The sequence below is a fragment of the Megalopta genalis genome, chromosome 5 (genome assembly GCF_051020955.1).
Source record: "Megalopta genalis isolate 19385.01 chromosome 5, iyMegGena1_principal, whole genome shotgun sequence".
Classification (NCBI taxonomy): Eukaryota; Metazoa; Arthropoda; class Insecta; order Hymenoptera; family Halictidae; genus Megalopta; species Megalopta genalis.
This window is the reverse complement of record NC_135017.1, coordinates 11804698-11825692: the sequence shown is the minus strand read 5'-3', so window position 1 is coordinate 11825692 and position 20995 is coordinate 11804698. Positions and strand designations below refer to the sequence as shown.

General features: G+C 45.4%; 2 protein-coding genes across 4 annotated transcripts in view; one reads left to right on the top strand and one right to left on the bottom strand.

The window, feature by feature from the left end:
• The window catches only part of dnc (phosphodiesterase dunce), a 540449-nt gene that overhangs the window by 69005 nt on the left and 450449 nt on the right, over window positions 1–20995 (top strand). The gene's annotated exons all lie outside the window — the stretch shown is intronic.
• The window catches only part of LOC143259408 (uncharacterized), an 87343-nt gene continuing 79584 nt past the window's right edge, over window positions 13237–20995 (bottom strand). Inside the window, exon 4 of one of the 2 annotated variants that reach the window (XM_076521379.1) lies at window positions 13237–13371. In XM_076521379.1, the coding sequence (XP_076377494.1) occupies window positions 13287–13371 (85 nt within the window). In that variant the 3' untranslated portion in view covers window positions 13237–13286. Of the gene's footprint in view, window positions 13372–20434; window positions 20730–20995 lie in introns of those variants that run through there. The other variant, XM_076521378.1, reaches the window with a different exon arrangement.

Sequence of the window (20995 nt, the reverse complement as noted above, 5' to 3'; positions counted from 1 at the left end):
TTAAACAAAGTATTAACGTGCTCGAAGGCGGCGTTGCGCCGCCACACGGGCGGCCGCTGCAGGAATATGGCCGCGTGAATAATCGCGCGCGGGAAATTTGATGGCGCCGGCTCCTTTTCACGCTAAACTGATCCCCATAATCCATGGGGGGCGTGGCCGCGTTGCTCGTAAAATCGGAATAACGAGCGCGACCGGATCGCCGGGAAATTACGAAGTATGACAGACGCGGGCACGCGAGCCTGAATTTCCAGTCATCGATCGCGCCCGCCCCGTTCGCCGGGATCGCTCGATCATAAATATTCGCGCGACGTGTCGCGCGGCTGATATGTTGTCCGTTTTAATTAGCTCGGCCTACCGAGCCGCGAGTTCCTGAAGTTTATACGTTAAATGAACGTCCGGCATCGATTGCCACTATTTAATAGCTAATTAAAAATTGCCACGACGGCGTGCACACGCTCATTGGAAACCAGACCTGTTGCTCGATTAACAATATTCGGGGACATGTTGCACGATAAAATCGGTACATATCGATCTCCCTTGTCTGATCGGTGTTTGACCTGTACTACTAGTCCGACATTAATGGAGCTATTCTACTTTTTTGACTGTACTAATTCCTGGCTGTGCTACTTGGCTGACCAGTGACAAGGCTTTACTACTTTTTTGAAAGTAAATATTATATACTATTTGTCTAATTATAGAGAATATATATTACTTGTCTGACAATAGAGGATAAATACTACTTGTCTGACAATGCAGAGCCTGTACCACTTGTCCGATCAACAGCTAGCCTATACTACTTGTCTGACAGCGACGATCTTATGCCACTTGTCTGACCAGCGGCAGAACTATACTCCTTATAATTTTCTGACTCAGCGTACTTGCACTACTTAACCGTAAAGCGACTGACCTATTCCACTTATGGCTCCAGTAATGGAACCACCAGGAATAAATATAAAAAATCGTGTCTTCACGGCTTGAGAATTTAATGAAGATGGATAAGAAACTGGGCCGGCACGGCAGAGTGCAGGCCGCATGTTTGCAGTTAGTGCAACAATATCCGAGCGCGAAAGTGTCATATTAAGTTACGAAGTTCCGTTCGGCGATTGCATTAAAAGTTCCGGCATAGTGAATCCCCATAAGAGTGTGACAAACTTTTAATCATCTGCTGCATTCCGTCGCGGTGCAATAGATTGGCAGAATTCTTTGGACGACGAAAGAGAAAAACGATGTTGTTAGAACACTCCGAACCACGTTTACCGAACGTAATCATTTCTATAAATGATTGTATTTGGCTTGGGTTAAGCATCATCGGCAAGACGATTTCCAATCGGAATATGGGACTCAATTACTCTGGTTGTTGTTTCATCGGACAAGATGGCCCGCAATCGATAACGATATCGAATCGCATTTCTTCCAGTGGGCTAAGTATCGACGGTTCGTCAGCGATTCCTTCGGGAGCTCTTCGCTACTTCATCATCGTAGATCGTGAAACGAAAATACATTACATCCGCGAGAAATTTTGATTATTCTCCGTTGCTTTTCCAGGAGAAATTATTTTTGCCATTCCGACGAAACGTCAAGAGAATGTTTGCCGGCGACGGAATTCAATCCTCGAGCGAATTAGAAGACAAAGACTGGGAAAATAAGAAACCACGGTTTGAAACGCGGCCCATTATTCGATAAAAAGATGAACGTTGATCTACGGCGCTTTGGAAATCAACTTTTCTCTTAATCTAGTTCCGCTCGCGAGTCATTCTCCGTGGCCACGTCCAATGAGCAATGTATTTTCAGTGAATATTCGTTAATCAAATTGTTTAATCTTCGCCGTCGGACGGCGTGCAAAATGTTATTACATAAAAGCATTTACTATTGAATGGAGGCTTATTGCTGTCTCGTCCCTCGTGGATATTATTCATCATAAACGGTTCCCCCGATAGTTTCCGTAATGAACGCCGGTATCGATCGCTATCGAACACGATATTTCGGCTCGAACAACAGGTGATATCGATTGGCGTTGCGGAGTCGACGCGAACTCCCCTATGGCGGGAACGTGGAATTAAATTTTTTAAGCTTTTTCGGCAATATTCGTTGGCCCCGTTACATCGTTGCAACATCGTAACGCGAACAAGTTTTTGCGTTAAAATCGCTAATGTAGGTCAGCCGTATAATCATCGACGTCGACCGGACAATACGCTCCCGTTGCAGCTGTATTCGCTGCGGCTTAATTGGAGCTTCATTTATGATTGAATACGGCGCACATTTGCATTGATAGTGAGTCAAATGTCAGTGTATTGCGACCGACATTTCGCCGACGTAGTGACTCGGCCGCGTAGTGCTAATTAAGATTTATTTACTACGATTTTATTCCGTTGGATGTCCGACCACTGAGTGGCTCGTACTACTTGCTCGATCGCGATGCATAGTTACTACCTGTTCGATAATGACGGGTGCATACTACTTGTCTGATAATTACTGCCTTGTTCTACTCGTCTGGCAAATATCTGACTTGCACTACTTGCCAGATCATGACTAACTTGCACTACTTGTCCGATCCTAATTGATTTGTACTACTTGCCGGACTATGGGTAACTCTCACTACTTGTCTGATATGTGATCGACTTGCATCACTTGTCGGACCATAAGTACCTTGCACTACTTGTCCGATCCTAATTGATTTGTACTACTTGCCGGACTATGGGTAACTCTCACTACTTGTCTGATCGTGATCGACTTGCATCACTTGTCGGACCACAACTATCTTGCACTACTTGCCCGATCCTGATTGACCTACCTGTCGGACAAAATAAGACCGAATAAATTTTAGATTGTTTTTGCAGTGAATTTGCATCGCACGCGATTGTTGTTCCATTTAATTCGAAGCCGAGTGTACTTCTGACGTTAACATTACGTGAACACGCAGTTGTCGATGGCTGTGAAATAAGATCCCCGCAATAATTACCGCTGCAAATTGCGAAGTATAATTATTTTGAAATAACGATTGCGGATCCGGTGGTTCGCGTGGTTCCAGGAAAGCGGCATTGTAATTACAATAATTAATTAACCGGGAAAAGCCGGAAAGGCCACAAGTTCGCACACGCTGATCGGACATATTTCCCGGAATATCGGGAAAGGTGATATCAATTCCGCGGAACGCGGTTCGTTTCTTTAAAAGGTCGCGACCACTATTCTTCATTGCTATTCATCTCGCCTCGCCGGTCGAACAGTTGCAGTTCGTGGTTTCATTACGAGCCACGCCAAAAGGACGTACACTTTTCATTACGCGGAAGACTATAATGGAACGAAAACATCGTTCGGCCGCGTTATGCAGTTCGGATTCCCGGCGGTGCTTGCCGGAACATTTTTCGAACACCCCGACGAATTCCAGCCGCGGCGAACGCTCGAGAAAAGCGGGGCGAAGTCTTTACGGCGGTGAAATCAAATTTAAAGCCGCCACTTGATCAAATTCTGCGTGTTTTATGGCATCCCGTGCCCGCGTCGAGCGCTCGCGGAACGTCGGAAAGGAAGTGGCTCGAGCTGTTTACGTCGCTCGGGCCGACAAGAAAAAAAGAGCCAATCTTCCGATCCGCGGCTAGAAAGAAACCAAAGGACAAACAACGTAAGCGGATTTACATGGAAGCAATATTGTCGCGTTTAACGGAGCGCTCGAGAGACTCGTGATCTCGGCCAGTTATCGCGGATTACAATGACGCCGGCACTGCTAAGGCAGCCAGCGAGCCCTCGACTCGCAATACTGCGCAACAATCATTCGAGGAATCGAGTCGCACCCAAGGGGCGCCCGAAAGTGACGCAAGTTCCGCTGCGTATGCGACTTCGAAATTGAAAAAGTGAGCAGATAGTTAACCGAACATTTCGGCGACAACGTGGCACAATTTTGTTCATTTTTATTTGTTTATTTTATCGCGATTCCGCGAACATCCACCGTAAAATATCCGAAGTCCAATTACATAGAGCGTCGTTGCTTCTTTAATCTAGTTTCCGAGAATCTGTAATACTCATTTTTCAAATTCTCGCTCCGGATTCGGGAGCGAGCGTTTCAAAAACACTTGGAAAACGAGAGCTTTTTATTTCTCATTGTTCCGAGTAAAGAGCGAAATCAGAAAGAAGCATTTCAGTCGCACGGTAAACCGGTCCCTTTGACATTTACAAAACGTTCGAATCGTTTAGTGCAGCCGTGAAACGACGTTATCGCGTTTTGAAAGGCGTTCGAATGCCGGCAATAGCACGAGCCGCACCTCAAAAATCGCGGCTCGTAGCGTATGGTTGCACAGTGTCGCGTCGTTCGCGGAAGTTTCGTTTGGTCGCTGTTCAAACCGAATGCGGGAGAACGGCAGTCAGCTGGTTAAATACTTAGAAGCCGAAGCGTGCTTTGCGGCGATACCGAAAGCAGGTTTAGGGCGGGGATTGTTTGCAGCCAGCCAGCGCGACGTCGTTTTTCTCCGCGCTCAAAAGCTCGGCGAAGTCGAGCATTTAAATGTGAAATTGTAAGGTCGCGGCTACTTGACCCGTTAAAGGCGAACTCGATTCTGCCCCGCGTTTTCGGGACGCCGGGTAGACGAAGCGCCATGAAACCAAAAATATCGCGCAGCGGAACGATCCGGGAAACTGGATCGTTCCGGAGAAAAAGCGGCGACGTCACGGGTAAATATTACATCGGGAATATCGTGGCCGGTCCCGCGTTCGCCTCTTCCGGATGAACCGGCTCGCGTCGTATCGCGTGAAACGATAAGCGCGTATATTTTCCGGTATATTAATTCGATTATCGGCGGCCCCTAAATTATCGAATTTAGTATTCTAGCCGGTGGCCGAAACAGAATTCTAATCGAATTACGGTCGCGCGGAATTATCGCCGAAAATACGGTGTCGCGGGAAACTCGCCGGGAGACCGGTAAAATTTTATAATTCCCCGTGAAATGAGCTGAATTAACGAGCGAACGGGGAGCTGAATGTCGGCGGAAATTTAAATTTAACCTGCGCGCTACGGCGCGCGCTCCATTTTTTTTTTTATTTTTACCCACGAGGCCCGAGAAGTTTCCTGACTCCCCTGTGAACAAAAAACCCTGTCAACTGGTTCGTTACAACCGTATTTTTTAACGAGGCCTGTAAACGCGTCCCAAAGGTCAGCAAAGTTACAAAAGACTTCCTGTCGAGACGGCGAGTGGAGTTAGCCGGCCGTTAGCCGGACAAGTGGAACAGACTGGGCTCTCTAGTTGAACGAGTAGAATAGGTTGATTGTTAATCGGGCAAGTGGAATAGTCTGATCATCGTCGACGCGAAAAGTATGGCGATATCGTATGAATGTGTACTATCAATCACTAGCACGGCAAGTAGAATAGGTTGGCCAGCAATCAGACGAGTAGATTACGCTAACCACGTATCAGAAATTCGAATAAACTGATCGTGAGCTAGGCAGGAGAATAGATGGATCATTGAAGAGTAGAATGTAAATTGATTAGTATATAGTAAATTGATCATTGGATTAGTAAATTGAACACCAGGCAAACGAATATAGTGACCATTGATCCAACAGTGGAACGAACCATAAAGTAAACAGTAGCTCAAATGGAGCACTCATGTATCAGGGGAACAGGTTGTTCAGTGATCAGTCAAGTAGAATAGACGGGCCATTGACTAGACAGTGGAATGAATTCGCCATAAAGCAGACAGTAAAATAGATGGAGCACAAATGAAACAGTAAATTAAGTTCCTGCAGTCATAATAGTAGAACAGGTGGACCACTGACCAGACAGCAGTACATATCACCCATTATTCAGACAGTAGTATTGGTCGCCCACTAATTGGACAGTAGTATAGATCACCCACTGATGAGACAGTGGACCAAATGGACCACAAATGAGACAGTAAAATATTTGTTCCATCGTCGAGACAGTAAAATAGGCTAGCCTTTGACCAGACAAACGGAATACGCGTTTCACGAGCCGGAGAACTATATAGAATCGTTGGTCGGCGAAGTGAATTATGTTTTCCCTTTAGGGAAACGAGTGTGTGGACTCATAAAATCGGAATCAAGAACGGAACACACACAGGCTGCGCGCACGCAAGGCGAACGTGGCGTCGCCGTCCAATGAATATGCACGATCCTCGAGAGCGATACACACGACGGATTATCGAGGATTTTGTAAAGAGAATCGCGAACGATTTTCAAGCAGCTGCACGCTCGGGGAGAAAAAAAATGCAAAGGAGCCGCGGTCTCGACCGAGGCGATATTCGCATTAAGAATTCACGCAAGGAGCAAAAGGAAATTTGATGCGTCCGCATATTCCTGAGTAATGCAGCGGGCAGGCTTATCGTCGAGCTTGATCTCGTGGCGTAATTAAAATTGTTGGCAGGCTCGAGATCACGCGAAACGGAATCAAGCGTGCTTCTCCGCATCGTGACAGTCGAATAATTCGCGGAATTAATTAAAATGAGAGGACAACAAACAACAACACCGTGAATAATAATTTTACATTTCAGCAATTTCATGACAGGCTTCTTTGATATCGCGTGGTCGCGTTAATAACGAATAAAAACGGACGAACGCGATACCCCGCACCGTGACCCAAATGTTCGATCAACTATTTCGTAGACGTATTGAAATTTTAACGACGGTTATGAAATAGAATCTTTTAGCATTCGGGCAATCGTTGAATTAAGCTGTCAATGAAACAAGCGCGCCGGCGAATCCGAGCGTGCCGGAATTCGCCGATCGTGGTCACCGATTCGCCGTGGAACCAATTGATTTCAGTTTTAAACGCCAGTCAATTCCCGTAGCTGCGTTTAATGCGCTATTGGCCGGACGGGTGCAATTAACGCGACGCTATCGATGCCACGCATCGAGCACGGGGCCACGTTCACCGAGATCGACGCGTGGAGGGTCCTGTTTTAATTGTGGTTAAACTGATTCACCGTATTCCAGCGAGAAGCCGGACTAAATTAATCAGTAATTTCAACCGCCTCGTAAGATATTCCCGGGAAACCTGAATTTATTTCGTTACCGCGTTATTCGTTATTCAAAGTACAGCAGCAAGCTGGATCCGCGCGTTGTTATAATTAACCGAGTTTCGTCGGGCAACTGCGGACTTAAAATCCTGCTCGATTCTCGTACACGTGCAAAATCCCAGGGAACATAATTGGACGAAAGCCGGGGGGTTGGGTGGGGGGGGGGGGGGGGTCACGTTCTCGATTTCTGATCCGAGTCTTATCCGCGAAACGCGATCCACCGTTACGTCAAATATCATTGGGCATCGGTGCGTCGGCGTACGTCGAATAAAATCAAACGTAGCATTGAATTTCCGCTCAAGGACGGCAGCGAAACAGCAATTTCGATTACACCGTCGCACGGGGCGGACTTAATTTTCCAAATTGCGCATGAAATTGAGACGCGCGGGCTCAGCATTGCTATCTCATCCCTTCGCGATGATAATAACCAGCCACGTATCCCGCGGAGACTCTATCCGGCCGGGGCCGATTAATTCGAGCTTCTCCTAGCAAATTGTTTGATACCATCTGGTTTGGAGACGATCCTTATTTAAAACTCACGTGCTGGACTGTAACGTTATCTCCTTTAATGTTAGTATAAAATAAAGTACAATTATCATTGATAATTACAACGTCTAACTTGCCATAGATATGCACTACTACTTGTCTGAGTTATGATGGATATGTATTACTACTTGTCTGACTTGCGATGGATATGCATTACTACTTGACTGACTTATGATGGATATGTATTACTACTTGTCTGACTTTCAATGGAAATGTACCACTACTTGTCTGACTTGCGATAGATATGCATTACTACTTGTCTGATTTGCAATGGATTTGCATTACTACTTGTCTGACTTTCAATGGATATGTACCACTATATGTCTGACTTGCGATGGATATGTACTACTACTTGTCTGAGTTATGATGGATATGTATTACTACTAGCCTGACTTATGATGGATATCTATTACTACTTGTCTGACTTGTAATGAACAGGTTCTACTTGTATGGCTGCTAGTGGACACACTACTATTTGTCTGACTTGTGACGAGCCTGGTTCACTTACTCGACTTATATTTGACATATACTGCTGTCTGACTACTATCTAACTTGTGGTTGCCATGTAATACTTTTCGTCTCATTCATAAAGTGTTCTGCTTGTCCGACTGAAAACGGGTATGCACAATTACTCGTCTGACTTACACTGTACCTCTTTCACTTGTCTGAGCTAGAATGTACCACTTTCACTTGTCTCGCTCGTGTCATATATGGTAAACCTTTTCTACTTGTCCGACTTATGATCTACCTCTCTCACTTGTCCGACCTGCAACGTACCTCTCTCACTTGTCTGACTAGTAATGTACCTCTTTCCCTTGCCTGACTACTCATAATGCACCAGCATTTCTCTGGCCCTCGTCCGCCACCTGATTGTACCGTCTCCCCGTCCGACTTATGACTGACTCGATCCACTGGCGCGACTAAAAGCGTCCGTACTTCAGCCTGACGTTCGGCCATTCCGCTTCGCGACCCACATGCACCTGCATCGTCTGCAGGCGGCCATAGCGGGCACTTTGTTCGGATCCCCATCGCAATAAAATTGCAACTGCGTGTCTGATAATAACGCTGCCATCAGAGCGACCGTCGCAACGTATCATTACTAGCGCTTTTTAGTTCGTACTTCGTCGAAGAAGCACGAAACCACTTTAGCGTTTATTAACCCCCGGCTGGAACGCCGGCGGAATTATTGACCGGGCGCGAATGCGATGCTCGTACTGGCACGGACAATACTTTCCCGGGCACGTGGAAATCCAGCTTTTTTCGCCGGCACGTACGCGGCGAAAGTGGAAGTGGCGCTAGTCGATATCTGGTCAGAAACGTCTATTGCTTTACATTCCCGGCGCGATGCCGCCTCAGCCGTCGGACGTGTTCGAAATGCTCAAGCGACTACCAGGCGGGTTTCGATCAAATTGAAAACGTTGGATAATTGTCGGGCCACGGCGATCGAAACCGGTTAGGCCTGCTATCGATTTTAATCTTGGCAAGGTCGGCGGCATGGATCCGATTCTAATCATAGCCGCGCGTACGGTCCGAGTCGAATCACGGCCACGGTTTTAGCGCGCCTCGATTCGCGTCTTGAAGTCGCGCCAGAATCTCGCATCGCGCCGCGCAATCTTTTCCGGCGGATTAAACGATCGTGCGGAGATTATTTTTTGAGAAATTGCGGCAACGGACGCGGCGCGGCAAGATATATCGTTAACGTTTTTTCCGACGTCGTCTGGCCGCGCGAAGCGTAATGTTCGCTCGCGGGGCTTTATTTTGAACGCAGGTCGCTCGCAGGGAATTTCCAGCGAAGAATCCCTGACGGCGGAACCGTTCACGGGCTACACAATAAATCTGGTGAAAAATTTGTTGCCGTTAAAACTAACGAGATCACGAAGAAAAACGCGGAGTTTACAACCGGCGGACGTTAACAGGCCCAGTTTATAACGCAATAAAAGCGGCGGTCAGTGTCGTTGTCGCGGAACATAATTCTCTCATCGCCGACGCGGGACATAATCAGTCGATGATACACAGCGGCCGTTCGTACGTGTCGAGAGCCGCGCCGAATCTAAAAATATAAATATCAAACCGGACGGCACTCGTTTCCCGCTTATGCACCCGTCGTTATTGTTCGACAATTTCACGGAAAAAAAATCGATGCGTCACCGGATGTTATTGCATCGTCGAATATTCCGCGCGCGTGTCCCGGAAAATATGTATTCGCGGAGAGCGCGATAAATTTTTTTTTCCTGGTCGTGTACACGCATCGCCGTTCGAAGTGCTCCGCACGAGCTCGTAAACAGACGCCGGAAAAAGTTTTAACGTGCGCGAGATATTGTGCATACGGCCTACTTCGAATTGTTGTTACAGAGAATGCAGAATGATTCATGCGCGCTTCGATGCGCACCATTTAAATCGACAGACTTATGACAGGCTTCCATCGATTTCGCGATTAATCGTTCACTTGTAGTCCTTGAATTATGAACGACCTGGTCTATTTGTCTGAATTGTGGTAAACGGGGTTTTCTTGGCTGACTTATGACAGGTTTGTTCCCTTGTCTGATTTATGACAGACTTGTTTTTCTGTCTGACTTAGGGTAGACTTGGTCCCTTGTCTGACTTATGACAGACTTGTTCTCTCGTCTGACTTATGACAGATTTCTTCTCTTGCCTGATTTATAGCAGACTTGTTCTCCTGTCTGAATTAAGACAGACTTGTTCCCTTGTCTGACTTATGCCAGACTTGTTCTCTTTTTTGACTTATGACATTTCTTCTCTTGCCTGATTTATAGCGGACTTGTTCTTCTGTCTGATTTAAGACAGACTTGTTCCCTTGCCTGACTTATGACAGACATGTTCTCCTGCCTGACTTATGATGAATTTTTTCCCTGTCTGACTTATTATCGACTTTTTCCTGTCTGATTTATCATCGAATCTTTTCCTGCCTGTCTTATAAACGAAGCATCCTACTTCGCCCACTGTATAACTTCTACATAATTGACTTTACCGTCCAGTCGCGCCGTTATAATTAATTTCAAATCTAATCCACCGTTCCAAGCCACGGTTAATCCGTGTCAGAGCCTAGTTTCACATAAACATTTGCATAAATCTCAAACAGATCTGGCTAAATTAAATCGTCCCACGGTTTACCTTGCACCTGCTTCAGATCTTGGAAACAACGAATCACGATTTCGGGTAAATTCAGCGGGAACTAATTCGCCGAGCCTCGCACACGTTTCATCCAGTCAGTACACGTTCCGTGACTGAACCTCCACGCAATAATCTGCATGTCCCAAGTCGCGTGGCGAAATTAGCGTAAGCTTTGTGTGCTCCGATGACCGCGCGCGATCGTTGGGCCTGTTCGCCGGCACGGTTGGACGGTCGCGTTCGATTCGCCTGTTCGCCGCGAACGGCCACAATTTTCCAGCGTTTGGTTGAACAATCTTGATTCGACGGACTTCGGTTTCCGTTAGCGGCGAAGTGTCAACCCCGCGTACGAATAACGAAGAGGAAACGCGTCGCGCGCAGACGCGCGACGACCAGCATGGCACGCCTGATCTCAGCGGTCGTTGTAATAACGGACGGGCTGATTGAATGACACGGAATGAGCGCCGATTAAACATTTACTCCGGGGAGACTGGTCAGAGCCGGACCGGTAAACCCCTATCAGCGAGCCTCAGTGTTTGCCGATGATCCACGATAGCACCGGACGAGAGATCCATTTAGTATATTAATCCGGGGCATCTGCGTCCTCGGCAGGTCCGAACGCGATCTGTGTTATCGGTGAAGAAGATACCGCCGGTTCGGCAACATGGTCCTCGAGAACGCTGCCACCACCGGTCCTCAACAGGTGCCATAAGGATTTGATTAATTGCGGTGCCAGAATGCCTTTTTTCAGCAGTAGATAAATGACGAGCGAGGATACTGATCCCTGGCTCGTAGCGCCTTACATCAGTCTTCCATTATAGACTCGAGCTCATTGTACTACTTCATCTTGTATCCCGAAAATCCGAAGTCTTTTCCGTTCGAGAACGCCGAGAATTTATCATCGCCCTTCCCGGAGTAATGTAACGACAATGTAAGAACCGTGTCAGACCCGTTTATTCGATAAAGTATGGAGAGTCTACTTCGTTCGGCTGATCCGCGACCGACCCATTCTCCTGACCTGACACGTGATTCACCTGTTCTGCCGTTGTAGACCACTTGTGCAACTTGTCCCACGCTCGAAAGGATTATTCCACTTGATTGACGCTCGGAGGGCTTTCTCCACTTGTCCGTTACGTGATCCGATCTTCTGGTACGAGATTAATCAAGGATAGGTTTACCTCGTCTGACGCGTAGACGACTCGTTCTACTTGTCTGTAACGTGGAAGACTTATTCTCCTTGAATAATTGTTTGATCTACTTGTCTGACTTACTATAAACTTGCACCACGCGCCCGTCGAATGGTTGACCCGCACTCCTTGGCTGACTTATGAGCTACCTCGTCTACCTGTGGGCCTTATCGTGGACCTCTTCCACGTGTATGACTTATGCCGAACCTTTTTCACTTGGGTGACTCGTGAACTACCTGGCCTACTTGTCTCTGCCTTATCACGGACCTTCTCCGCGTGTCTGACTTATGACGAACCGTCCTCACTTGACCGACTTACGAACTGCTCGATCTACTTGTCTGACGTATCACGGACCGTGTTCACTTGACCGAGTTTCGATCGACTTGCACTCGTACTTCTACTCATTCGCTAAGTAATAAGTGTCACTTCAGAGAGTCTACTTGGTTCGTGCTGTCGTTCCTTTGGCAGGTGGGCCACCCTGTTTGCAAGCTATCTAAAAATTGGCCATTATCTGCGCTCGTAGTTCCGGCCCCGCCCATCCCGCCGGCCGGCGTTTCACGAGTCCGTTTAATACTCCCGTTTATGACCGCGCACCCGTCGAATAATTTAGTGGCAGTTACACTCCTCGCTCGTTCCACTTTCGTTGCTGCCGGTGGTCGCGGCGTGGAAATGAATAAAAAAAGAAAAAGAAAAAAAAGGGAACGAGAAAGAAAATAAACGGTGGCCCTCTGCGACCGCTCGAAGCTCCGGCGACTTCAACGTCGCGTCGGATTTTATTGGCGGCAACGCGGAGCCCGTTGTGCTCGCACTGGCACCGACAACTTCGTTAACGTTACGGTTCTTAATGAGCTACGGATGCGGACCGCCACTTTAATGTAACCGGAATGTGCCCGCGGTCCGCGCAATTATTAAGGGAACAATAATCCCGTTCTGAAATTGAGCGCGGTATTATGCGCCAGCGGCTTTAACGTAGCGGCTGGCCAGAACTGAAAGAACGATTAATTAGCAGACACTGGAACGTTCGAACAACTCCTTCGAGAATCGTCTTTCTCGACGTCGTCACGGAAACGGTTTGCAGAAATTCTTCACGGTTGCGTGCCTGCACGGAACGACCTGCAAATATCACCGCGGAAGGACTCTGGGAAGCGGAACGAGACTGTGTTTTCTCCGGTCTGTAGCGTCCAGTCGACCTTTTTTTTCCGACCGAAAGTTTCCCGTCAGTTAACACCGACGAAGGTCGTGCTCGACGAACCGGCGACCACACTTTTATTGCCCAGGTTGCCGTAAATTTACGCGACTGGAGGGACCAGTGTGGGTGAGCCTGGGGAAGGAAAATGTCCGAAGTCGGAGCACATAAAGTTTCGATACGTATTTCTTTACAAGACAGTCGCTACGGTGGCTACGTTAGTTACAAATGTAGTAGAATAGATCCGTTGTTAATCGGGCAGGTGGCATCGGGTCTGCCAATGGTCGGACAAGGGGAATAGGCCTGTGAACAGACATACAAAGAGATTGGTCGTTTATTGGTCAGACAAGTAGAGTACGTTGGCTACTGGTCAGACGAGGAGAATAAGTACATTATCGGTCAGACAAGGAGAATACGTCTGGCAGTCAGACAAGGAGAACGAGTGTCTTGTTGGTCAGATTAAGTTCCCTGTCAGTCAGACAAGTAGAACGGAAAGCTCACTAGTCAGACAAGTAAAATTGGTAATCACTAGTCAGACGAGTAGAATGGGTAGACCACTAGTTAGACAAGTAGAACGGTCAAACAAGGAGAATAAGTTCCCTAACAGTCAGACAAGTAGAACGGAAGCTCACTAGTCAGAAAAGTAAAATTGGTAATTACTAGTCAGACAAGTAGAATGGGTAGACCACTAGTTAGACGAGTAGAACGGTCAGATAAGGAGAATAAGTTCCCTACCAGTCAGACAAGTAGAACGGAAAGCTTACTAGTCAGACAAGTAAAATTGGTAATCACTAGACAAACGAGTAGAATGAGTAGACCATTAGTTAGGCAAGTAGAATGAGTGGTTACTAGCCAGACAAGAAAAATATGCCTGCCATTAGTCTGACAAGTAGAATAAGCACCTTATTAGTCAGTCAAGCAAACTACCTTCGTCAGTACTCATTCCAGGAGAATATTCCAATCGGTCAGACGAGTAGAATAAGTCGGTCACTGTCCAGACAAGTAGAACAGGTGTGCCACATGTCAGAGAAATGCAAAAAACTCGTTTTAAAAACGCAGTTGAGGTCATTCACTTTTCGGCCAAGTGGAGTACGCGAATGGCACATCCGGAAAGGGGAATAGGTCAGCCATTGGTCGGGCCAGTATAACGTATATAGCCAGACGAGTGAATAACGCTAATTTGAGCGCGGACTATGTTTCAGTCGCGTTCCAACTACGTCTGCCGGGAGTCTTTGAGGCAAGAAAAAGTTGCGATCTGGGTGAAGTGACGACTAAACAGTCCTGCTATATAGCCGCCGCTTCCTGCGCGTTCCCGGGAAAGAAAGTTTCGCGAATAGAGACCGGATATCCGTGAAAACTCGCGTCGGACTTGTCGAATAGGTTGGCCGGCCTGTCTGCAATGCAGTTACGGCTTAGTATCGACCTGTTTTACGGCAGTCATCAACCTGCCGGCAGGTGAGCGTGTACACACAGGTGTATCGTGAACGCTTGCTTAAGAATTGATCGGCAGGCCTCGCGGGCCTGCGTGGGTAAAAATTCACGGCGCCACCCGTGCGAAGGCGGTGCTCGATGGTAACTATGCACCTTTCTGCGCCATTAAGCTTGCAAATCGCATCTAGAGTCGCGGTCCCGCTCGTTTCGACGGCCGCGGGAATTCTTTGACCGCATGAATCTTTGATCGCTTTCAAATGAGTTTCGGATTCGCCGATGATAGTTTCACTGCTGAACTATCAACGTCAACGCGGCGCGCGCGCGTGGGCGACGATAAAAATGATTTGCGGCACTGACAAGTTGATTGGGAACTCGATTCGAAACGGGGCTGAGATGAACGTGTTTTGTTTCTTCTCGCAAATACTTCGTTGATTTCGCAGTTATACAACAGGTAGTTCGAATGTATATTTTACAATATGAGCGTGAAGCGCTTGATTGATATAAATATTTTCCTCGTCGTTCGCGAAATTAAACAGTTCATTATTATTTCCATGAAATTACGCCGACCAGGTGAAACTGGACAATCGCGGTTGCATTTCAAATATGCATTATTTGATACACGTACGTTGTTAAAAGCAACCGGATGTTAAATTGTACCGTTTTCTGTTGGTTTATTATCGATCATAAATATTAATCGTAAGAAATAGAATCTCAAATAGTTAATAGAAAATTCGGCACACGGATTACTACCTCAAAAAATTGTTACCAGCACATCTTAAGGAAATAAATATTTCAATTGATTATTTTTCTTCATCACGACGTAAACAATTATTCTCATTGCGAGAAAGAAGTGTTTTGTAAGAAGAATATTATGAAATGATAATTTCGAATTGAGTTAATTTTTATAGCAATTTCATAATTAATTTCACTGGTCTTCTCAACATAACCTTGACATTTTCGGACATAAGTCAACATTCTCGCACGTGCCGCTACGATTCTAATGCGCTCAATTATTAGTTGTTACGGTCTGGATCAAACAGCCGGCATGAATTTTCCATGCGACGCAATGTGCAGTTTCCAACAATTCTCACTCGCGATATTGTCGCTTCCGGTTTAATTACGCTCGCGTGCCGTGCTAAGTTCGAACGCGACTATTTCGCGAAGCGGAGACTAATTACGATGAAATAAGCGGCCTGGTCTTACAACAGGCTTTTATTTAGACGCCGAACGAGTCTTGTAATCGTTACCGAAACGTTTTTACGACCCGGTTCGCCGCATAACTGGAATTTTCTATTCGATACTGATTGCTCGCCATTTGAAAATGTGAAAGCTTAACGATGAAATCGATCTCTCGTTGTTACCCGATCGCGCGAATTCTCGTTAATTGATTCGACGCGCAGACCCCGCGATTTAATTCGAGCTGCACCGGCGCGATTCTTACCGCGTTGTACGACGGACGGTAATCACAACCCCGATCTCAAGGGAAACGAATTAAAAATAATTCAACTGTATAGTTAAACGGGCGGAAAACTTTGTTGTTAGCATTCCCGGCGAAACAAAGAGACCGCGTTGCATAATACCTAGCACCATTAAAAGAATGAAAATACCTTTCTACGACAACGACTTTATTATACACGGTGAAACCGCCGACTCGAGGTGAATTTTGTTACCGGATTACAGTGGCGGGCGGAAGATCAAGGCGAATAGAAACAAAGGAAGCAATCGAAAAAAATGTAAAAACGTGAAAATGTAGATTTTTTATATATTTTTACGCGTGGCACGTAAAGCTCGTCATTATTCATGTAAGACATTGAAATGATTTTTCGGTACTTTTTCATGGAGATTTTTGAATTTCTGATATGGCAAATGATAGCTTGAAGATCGTACTTTATGACAGATTCATTTAAGATTACAGAAAAATTTGATATCACGGCGAATTAATAAAAGTCAGGTGATAGTTCCCGAAAACAGGATCTATGGATATGGAGGTGCTTCGAAACAATTTTTCGATGCTTCTCCATGGAAATTTTTCAACAGTTAAGATCGCAAATGAAAGCTTAAAGATCGTACTTTATAATAGATTTATGTAGAATTGTAGGAGAATTCGATATAATGATGAAAGATAGTAAAAGTCAGACGACAGTTTCTAGAAACCAGATCTGTGGATATGGAGATGCTTCGAAATAATCTTTCGGTGCTTTCCCATGGAGATTTTTAAACTCCTGATATGGCAGATGATAGCTAAAAGATTGTACTTTATGATAGATTCATTTAAGATTACTGCAAAATTTGATATCACAGCGAATTAATAAAAGTCAGGTGATAGTTTCCGAAAACAAGATCTATGGATATGGAGATGTTTCGAAATAATTTTTCAACGCTTTCCCATGGAAATTTTTCAACTTCTGATACGGCAAATGAAAGCTGGAAGATCGTACTTTATGATAGAAGTATTTAGGTTTCTACGGAATTTCGATATACTATCGGAAATTTCGAGAAACCAGTCGATAGTACCAGAGTACAAGAACATAGTCTGGATCTTATACTCACTGAATTTGATATTTACTGAATTTCATGATCCGGAAACATTCCTTCATAAAATGTCCAGTCTTATCAACGTTCACCGCAGCAGAATTTTAGGATAAATGTCTGCGCGCTTGCTCGCGGCGCGCGCGGATCGGAAAGCATTTCGTAGGAAATGTTCGCAATAAATTCGTATTAAACGTCGGCGAATATTTGCGCGTAAATGAAACGTACAAACGGCGAACAAATCCTCGAATCGTATATAAATAATGGCCCGGTCAATTCTGCAACGATCCATCCCGCTTAAACGTTCACGGATCCCCCTTTTTCCTTTCGCCCCGACACCTCGAGCATCTCTCATAACCCTACGTGATCCTTGATTCCAAGCGTTCCACCCTCGCGCCGCTGGTCTTCGTGTATGTGTGTTAATATCAAAAGCCCCATGGTCTGCGAAATTCCACCAAAAACTTCGCCCTCGCTGCTCGTCGCGAAATTACGATTTGGAAAATCTCGCGAGAGCTGTGGCCAAATGGAGTTTCCCAACAATTCCGGCACCGTCTAAGTGAAAGATTATGTTCCCCGCCTGCTGAATGTCCTAGCAGGACAGGTCTGATCCCGGCCAACATTTTGCCGACTCCTGTTTGATACCCGGGGGAACGTGTTCGATCAGCAGCGGTACATTTTACAAAATGAAACGCCGGGCAGCTGGAGACCACCAGCTCGTTAGTTACATTCCAATTAATCTGTTACTACGGAGACCTTCTGTCGAAAGTAAATTAATTTTTCGATGTTCTCTCGAGTCTCGAGAACATTTCGCGGGACGCTGATTAATTTTATTAACGCTAATTCGGAGTTGAACAGAATTTGGAAATGACAGATGCGATTTAACGAGATCGTCCGTTTCCTAATTTCAATATTTCTTAATGGCTATCTCGATCTATCTTCGTTCTATTTTAAGAAAATGGAAAGTGGATTAATGTGTCAACGAGCCTTATCTTTAAATTGCGCGTAATTCGTCGTGGAAACGTACTTGTGCTGACCTCCGACAGCGAATCGGCGAACACGTTGATTTTCTCGCTGAAAGCACAGCTCGATCAATTACATAGACTCCTTCTTTTCCGCAGTCGGTAAGAGAAGGTAACGAAGTAATCTTCCTGTCCAGTGACAGATCAAAGCGTCGTTCTACCTTATCGCGGGCTAACAATACAGAAATCTGCGTTAACTATTGCAGGTCAAAATGAACGCATTTGAAATAATTCCTCGCTATTTCTGTTTCAGGTAAGTCAGATGAATATTTCCAGTCTGCGTAAACGTTTGGCACGCTGCTATTGGTAAGTTTGCATGCCGATTGATCGTTTCGAAGCGTCACTCGTGCTCTCAGGATTAATTAATCTGTGTAACAGTATTTGTTAAGTTATTTGGACTATTTCAGAACGTGATAATGTCGGATGGATTTATGACTAATTGGCCACTTAAGCAGCCGCTTAATTTTTTCGAGGGAAAATATTGGCGTAGAGTGTCGGTCCCTCGGCGGAAGCTAATTTTTTTAATACCCTCCAATTAAAGGACTTATCTGTCCGCTGTAACCTTAGGTCTGCGACATCGCTTTGCTCCGTTCTGCCGGCGAAATCACTGGAAATAGTTTCCCCGTTAATCCCGGCTTATCTTCCAGCTGAAAGAATCCTACGCAAAAGGAGAAAAAGGGACACCTTCGGGATCGGATATTGCGCGAAGGATAATACCGCTTCGGCCATCAATTTTTCTCATTTTTTCTCTTTTCTGGAAGCCCTTCAGCGGGATTTGCCGGGCGACGTCTGTGCCGCAATCATTGCGTGTCACGTTTCCCGACAAAAATTCCTGGCAAACGATGTGTGTTCTTTCGATGAAACGAACAAAATGATCGAACGTGAATGACAAATTGAATTTTTTTCCATCCCGTTGGATCGTCGGTGGTGCAATTAACGCGGACGAGATAATCAGCGGCAGCGATTAATTTATAATTCGCAGGAGAGCGTCGTCGAAGCCAGATTGCTTGGTATTAGCAGCTTACAGCGGAGGAACGCCGAGGCGAAAAGTTTAACGAATTCTCTCGTAATCACACCCGCGCGTCTTCCCGGTTCTGGTAATTGGATAAAATTCATTCTATTGTGCCGTTACGAGCAGGCGCCGCCTCTCAAGTGTTCCGCATTGTAGTCGTTGCTGGAACTGTGAGTGTTGCAATTTCCGTGCGCAAAATTTGCAAAGTAAGTTCTACTCCGTGCGAACGATTCAATCGAGCATCCTTCGGTATCAGACTCGGAGGAAACTGTGACTACAACTTAGTCAACGAAGTGGAAGCCGTTCTGCTGCTACGAATCGTTCTGCGATCGCTACGTTATCTATTTCTCGTTTCTTTTTCGTCTGGATCACGAAAGTGAGTAATCGTTTGTAATCCAGTATGTAAATTCCATAACAACGCGATTCGATAGTAACAAAGAATTAGTTACGGTGTGCGAATGTAAAGGTGTCAAGCTTCAAAATAAGCGAAGTTGGGTTGTTCTTCGATTTTTTTTAAAATAAATTGAGAGACCGCGAATATTGGACTGGTGTTTGAACATCATCAATTTTGCAGAGAGTTTTCTGGGTCAACGTTTCCCATGCGCCATATCACAGACAAATTTTTTAACAAGGAATATGTCATAGCATTTGAAAGTAGAGACTTTATTCTTCGAAATGAGTCTAATATGATTGTCCTACGATTTTTTCCAACGGATTTATGACCTTGTGAATATTAACTATTGTTTGGACATCGGAAAAGTGAACATTTTTCTAGGTTGCGATTTTCCATTCGCCATATCACAGAAAAATTTTTTAACAAGAAATAAGTTATGGTGTATAAAAGTGAAGGCTTTATTCTTCAAAATAAGTCTAATCTGATTGTCCTACGATTTTTTCTAACGGAATTATAACCTTATGAATATTAACTACAGTTTGAACACTGGAAAAAGTTGAAATATTTCTAGCCCGTGACTTTTCATTCGCCATATCAACGAAATAATTTTTTAACAAAAGATAAGTTACGGGATTTAAAAGTAGAGACTTTATTCTTCAAAATGAGTCTAACCTGAATGTCCTACGATTTTTTCCAACGGAATTATAACCTTGTGAATATTAACTACTGTTTGGTCATCGGAAAAGGTCGAAATTTTTCTAGCCCGTGACTTTTCATTCGCCATATCATCGAAAAAATTTTTAACAAAAGATGAGTTACGGTATTTGAAAGTAGAGACATTATTCTTAAAAATGAGTCAAACCCGAATGTCCTACGGCTATTTATTCGATAACGTCGAATAAAATTGTATTCGTTGAACAGAATAAAAATTTCCCAGCTCCGATCAAAGGAAACGGAAATGAAATAAAAATGTATTTCCTCTTTCGTCTTCACTGTTTCGCATTTCGTTTACTTATCTCTTTCATAAATGCAGAAACAATTGACAATGCAGTAACAACAATTAACAGTTGATAAAAATGACGAACGGCGAGCCTGATAACAAGATGCATGCTTGTCAAATAATGATTCGGCTCGAGCCTGAAATCACCTGCGTACGTAGATCGAGGTACTAATTGATCATCGGCACAGGCAAGTCGAAACGGATGGGACGATTCGAGTCTCACGGAATAAATGAGGCGGTCCTCGCTTCCGGTCGACGACGATGTACACCTGGGCGCTGAAAATCCCCGGCACTCCATCATTCAAAGCCAGCGTATCGCGGCGAGCGAATCTACAAATACCGAAACGCGGCCAGCCGAGCCGTTTTTCTATGGCGTGCGTTATCGGCCGAATTTACACGTTCGGGGTCACGCTCGGTGAGCACACTCGGAAATCGATAGTTTCCCCGGTCGCAATCGTCGCGAGTTCCACCTGCGAGCCAACTCGACGCATCCCTCCCGTTGAGTTTAAAGAACTTCCCTAATTGCTTGTCCGCTTCGCGTC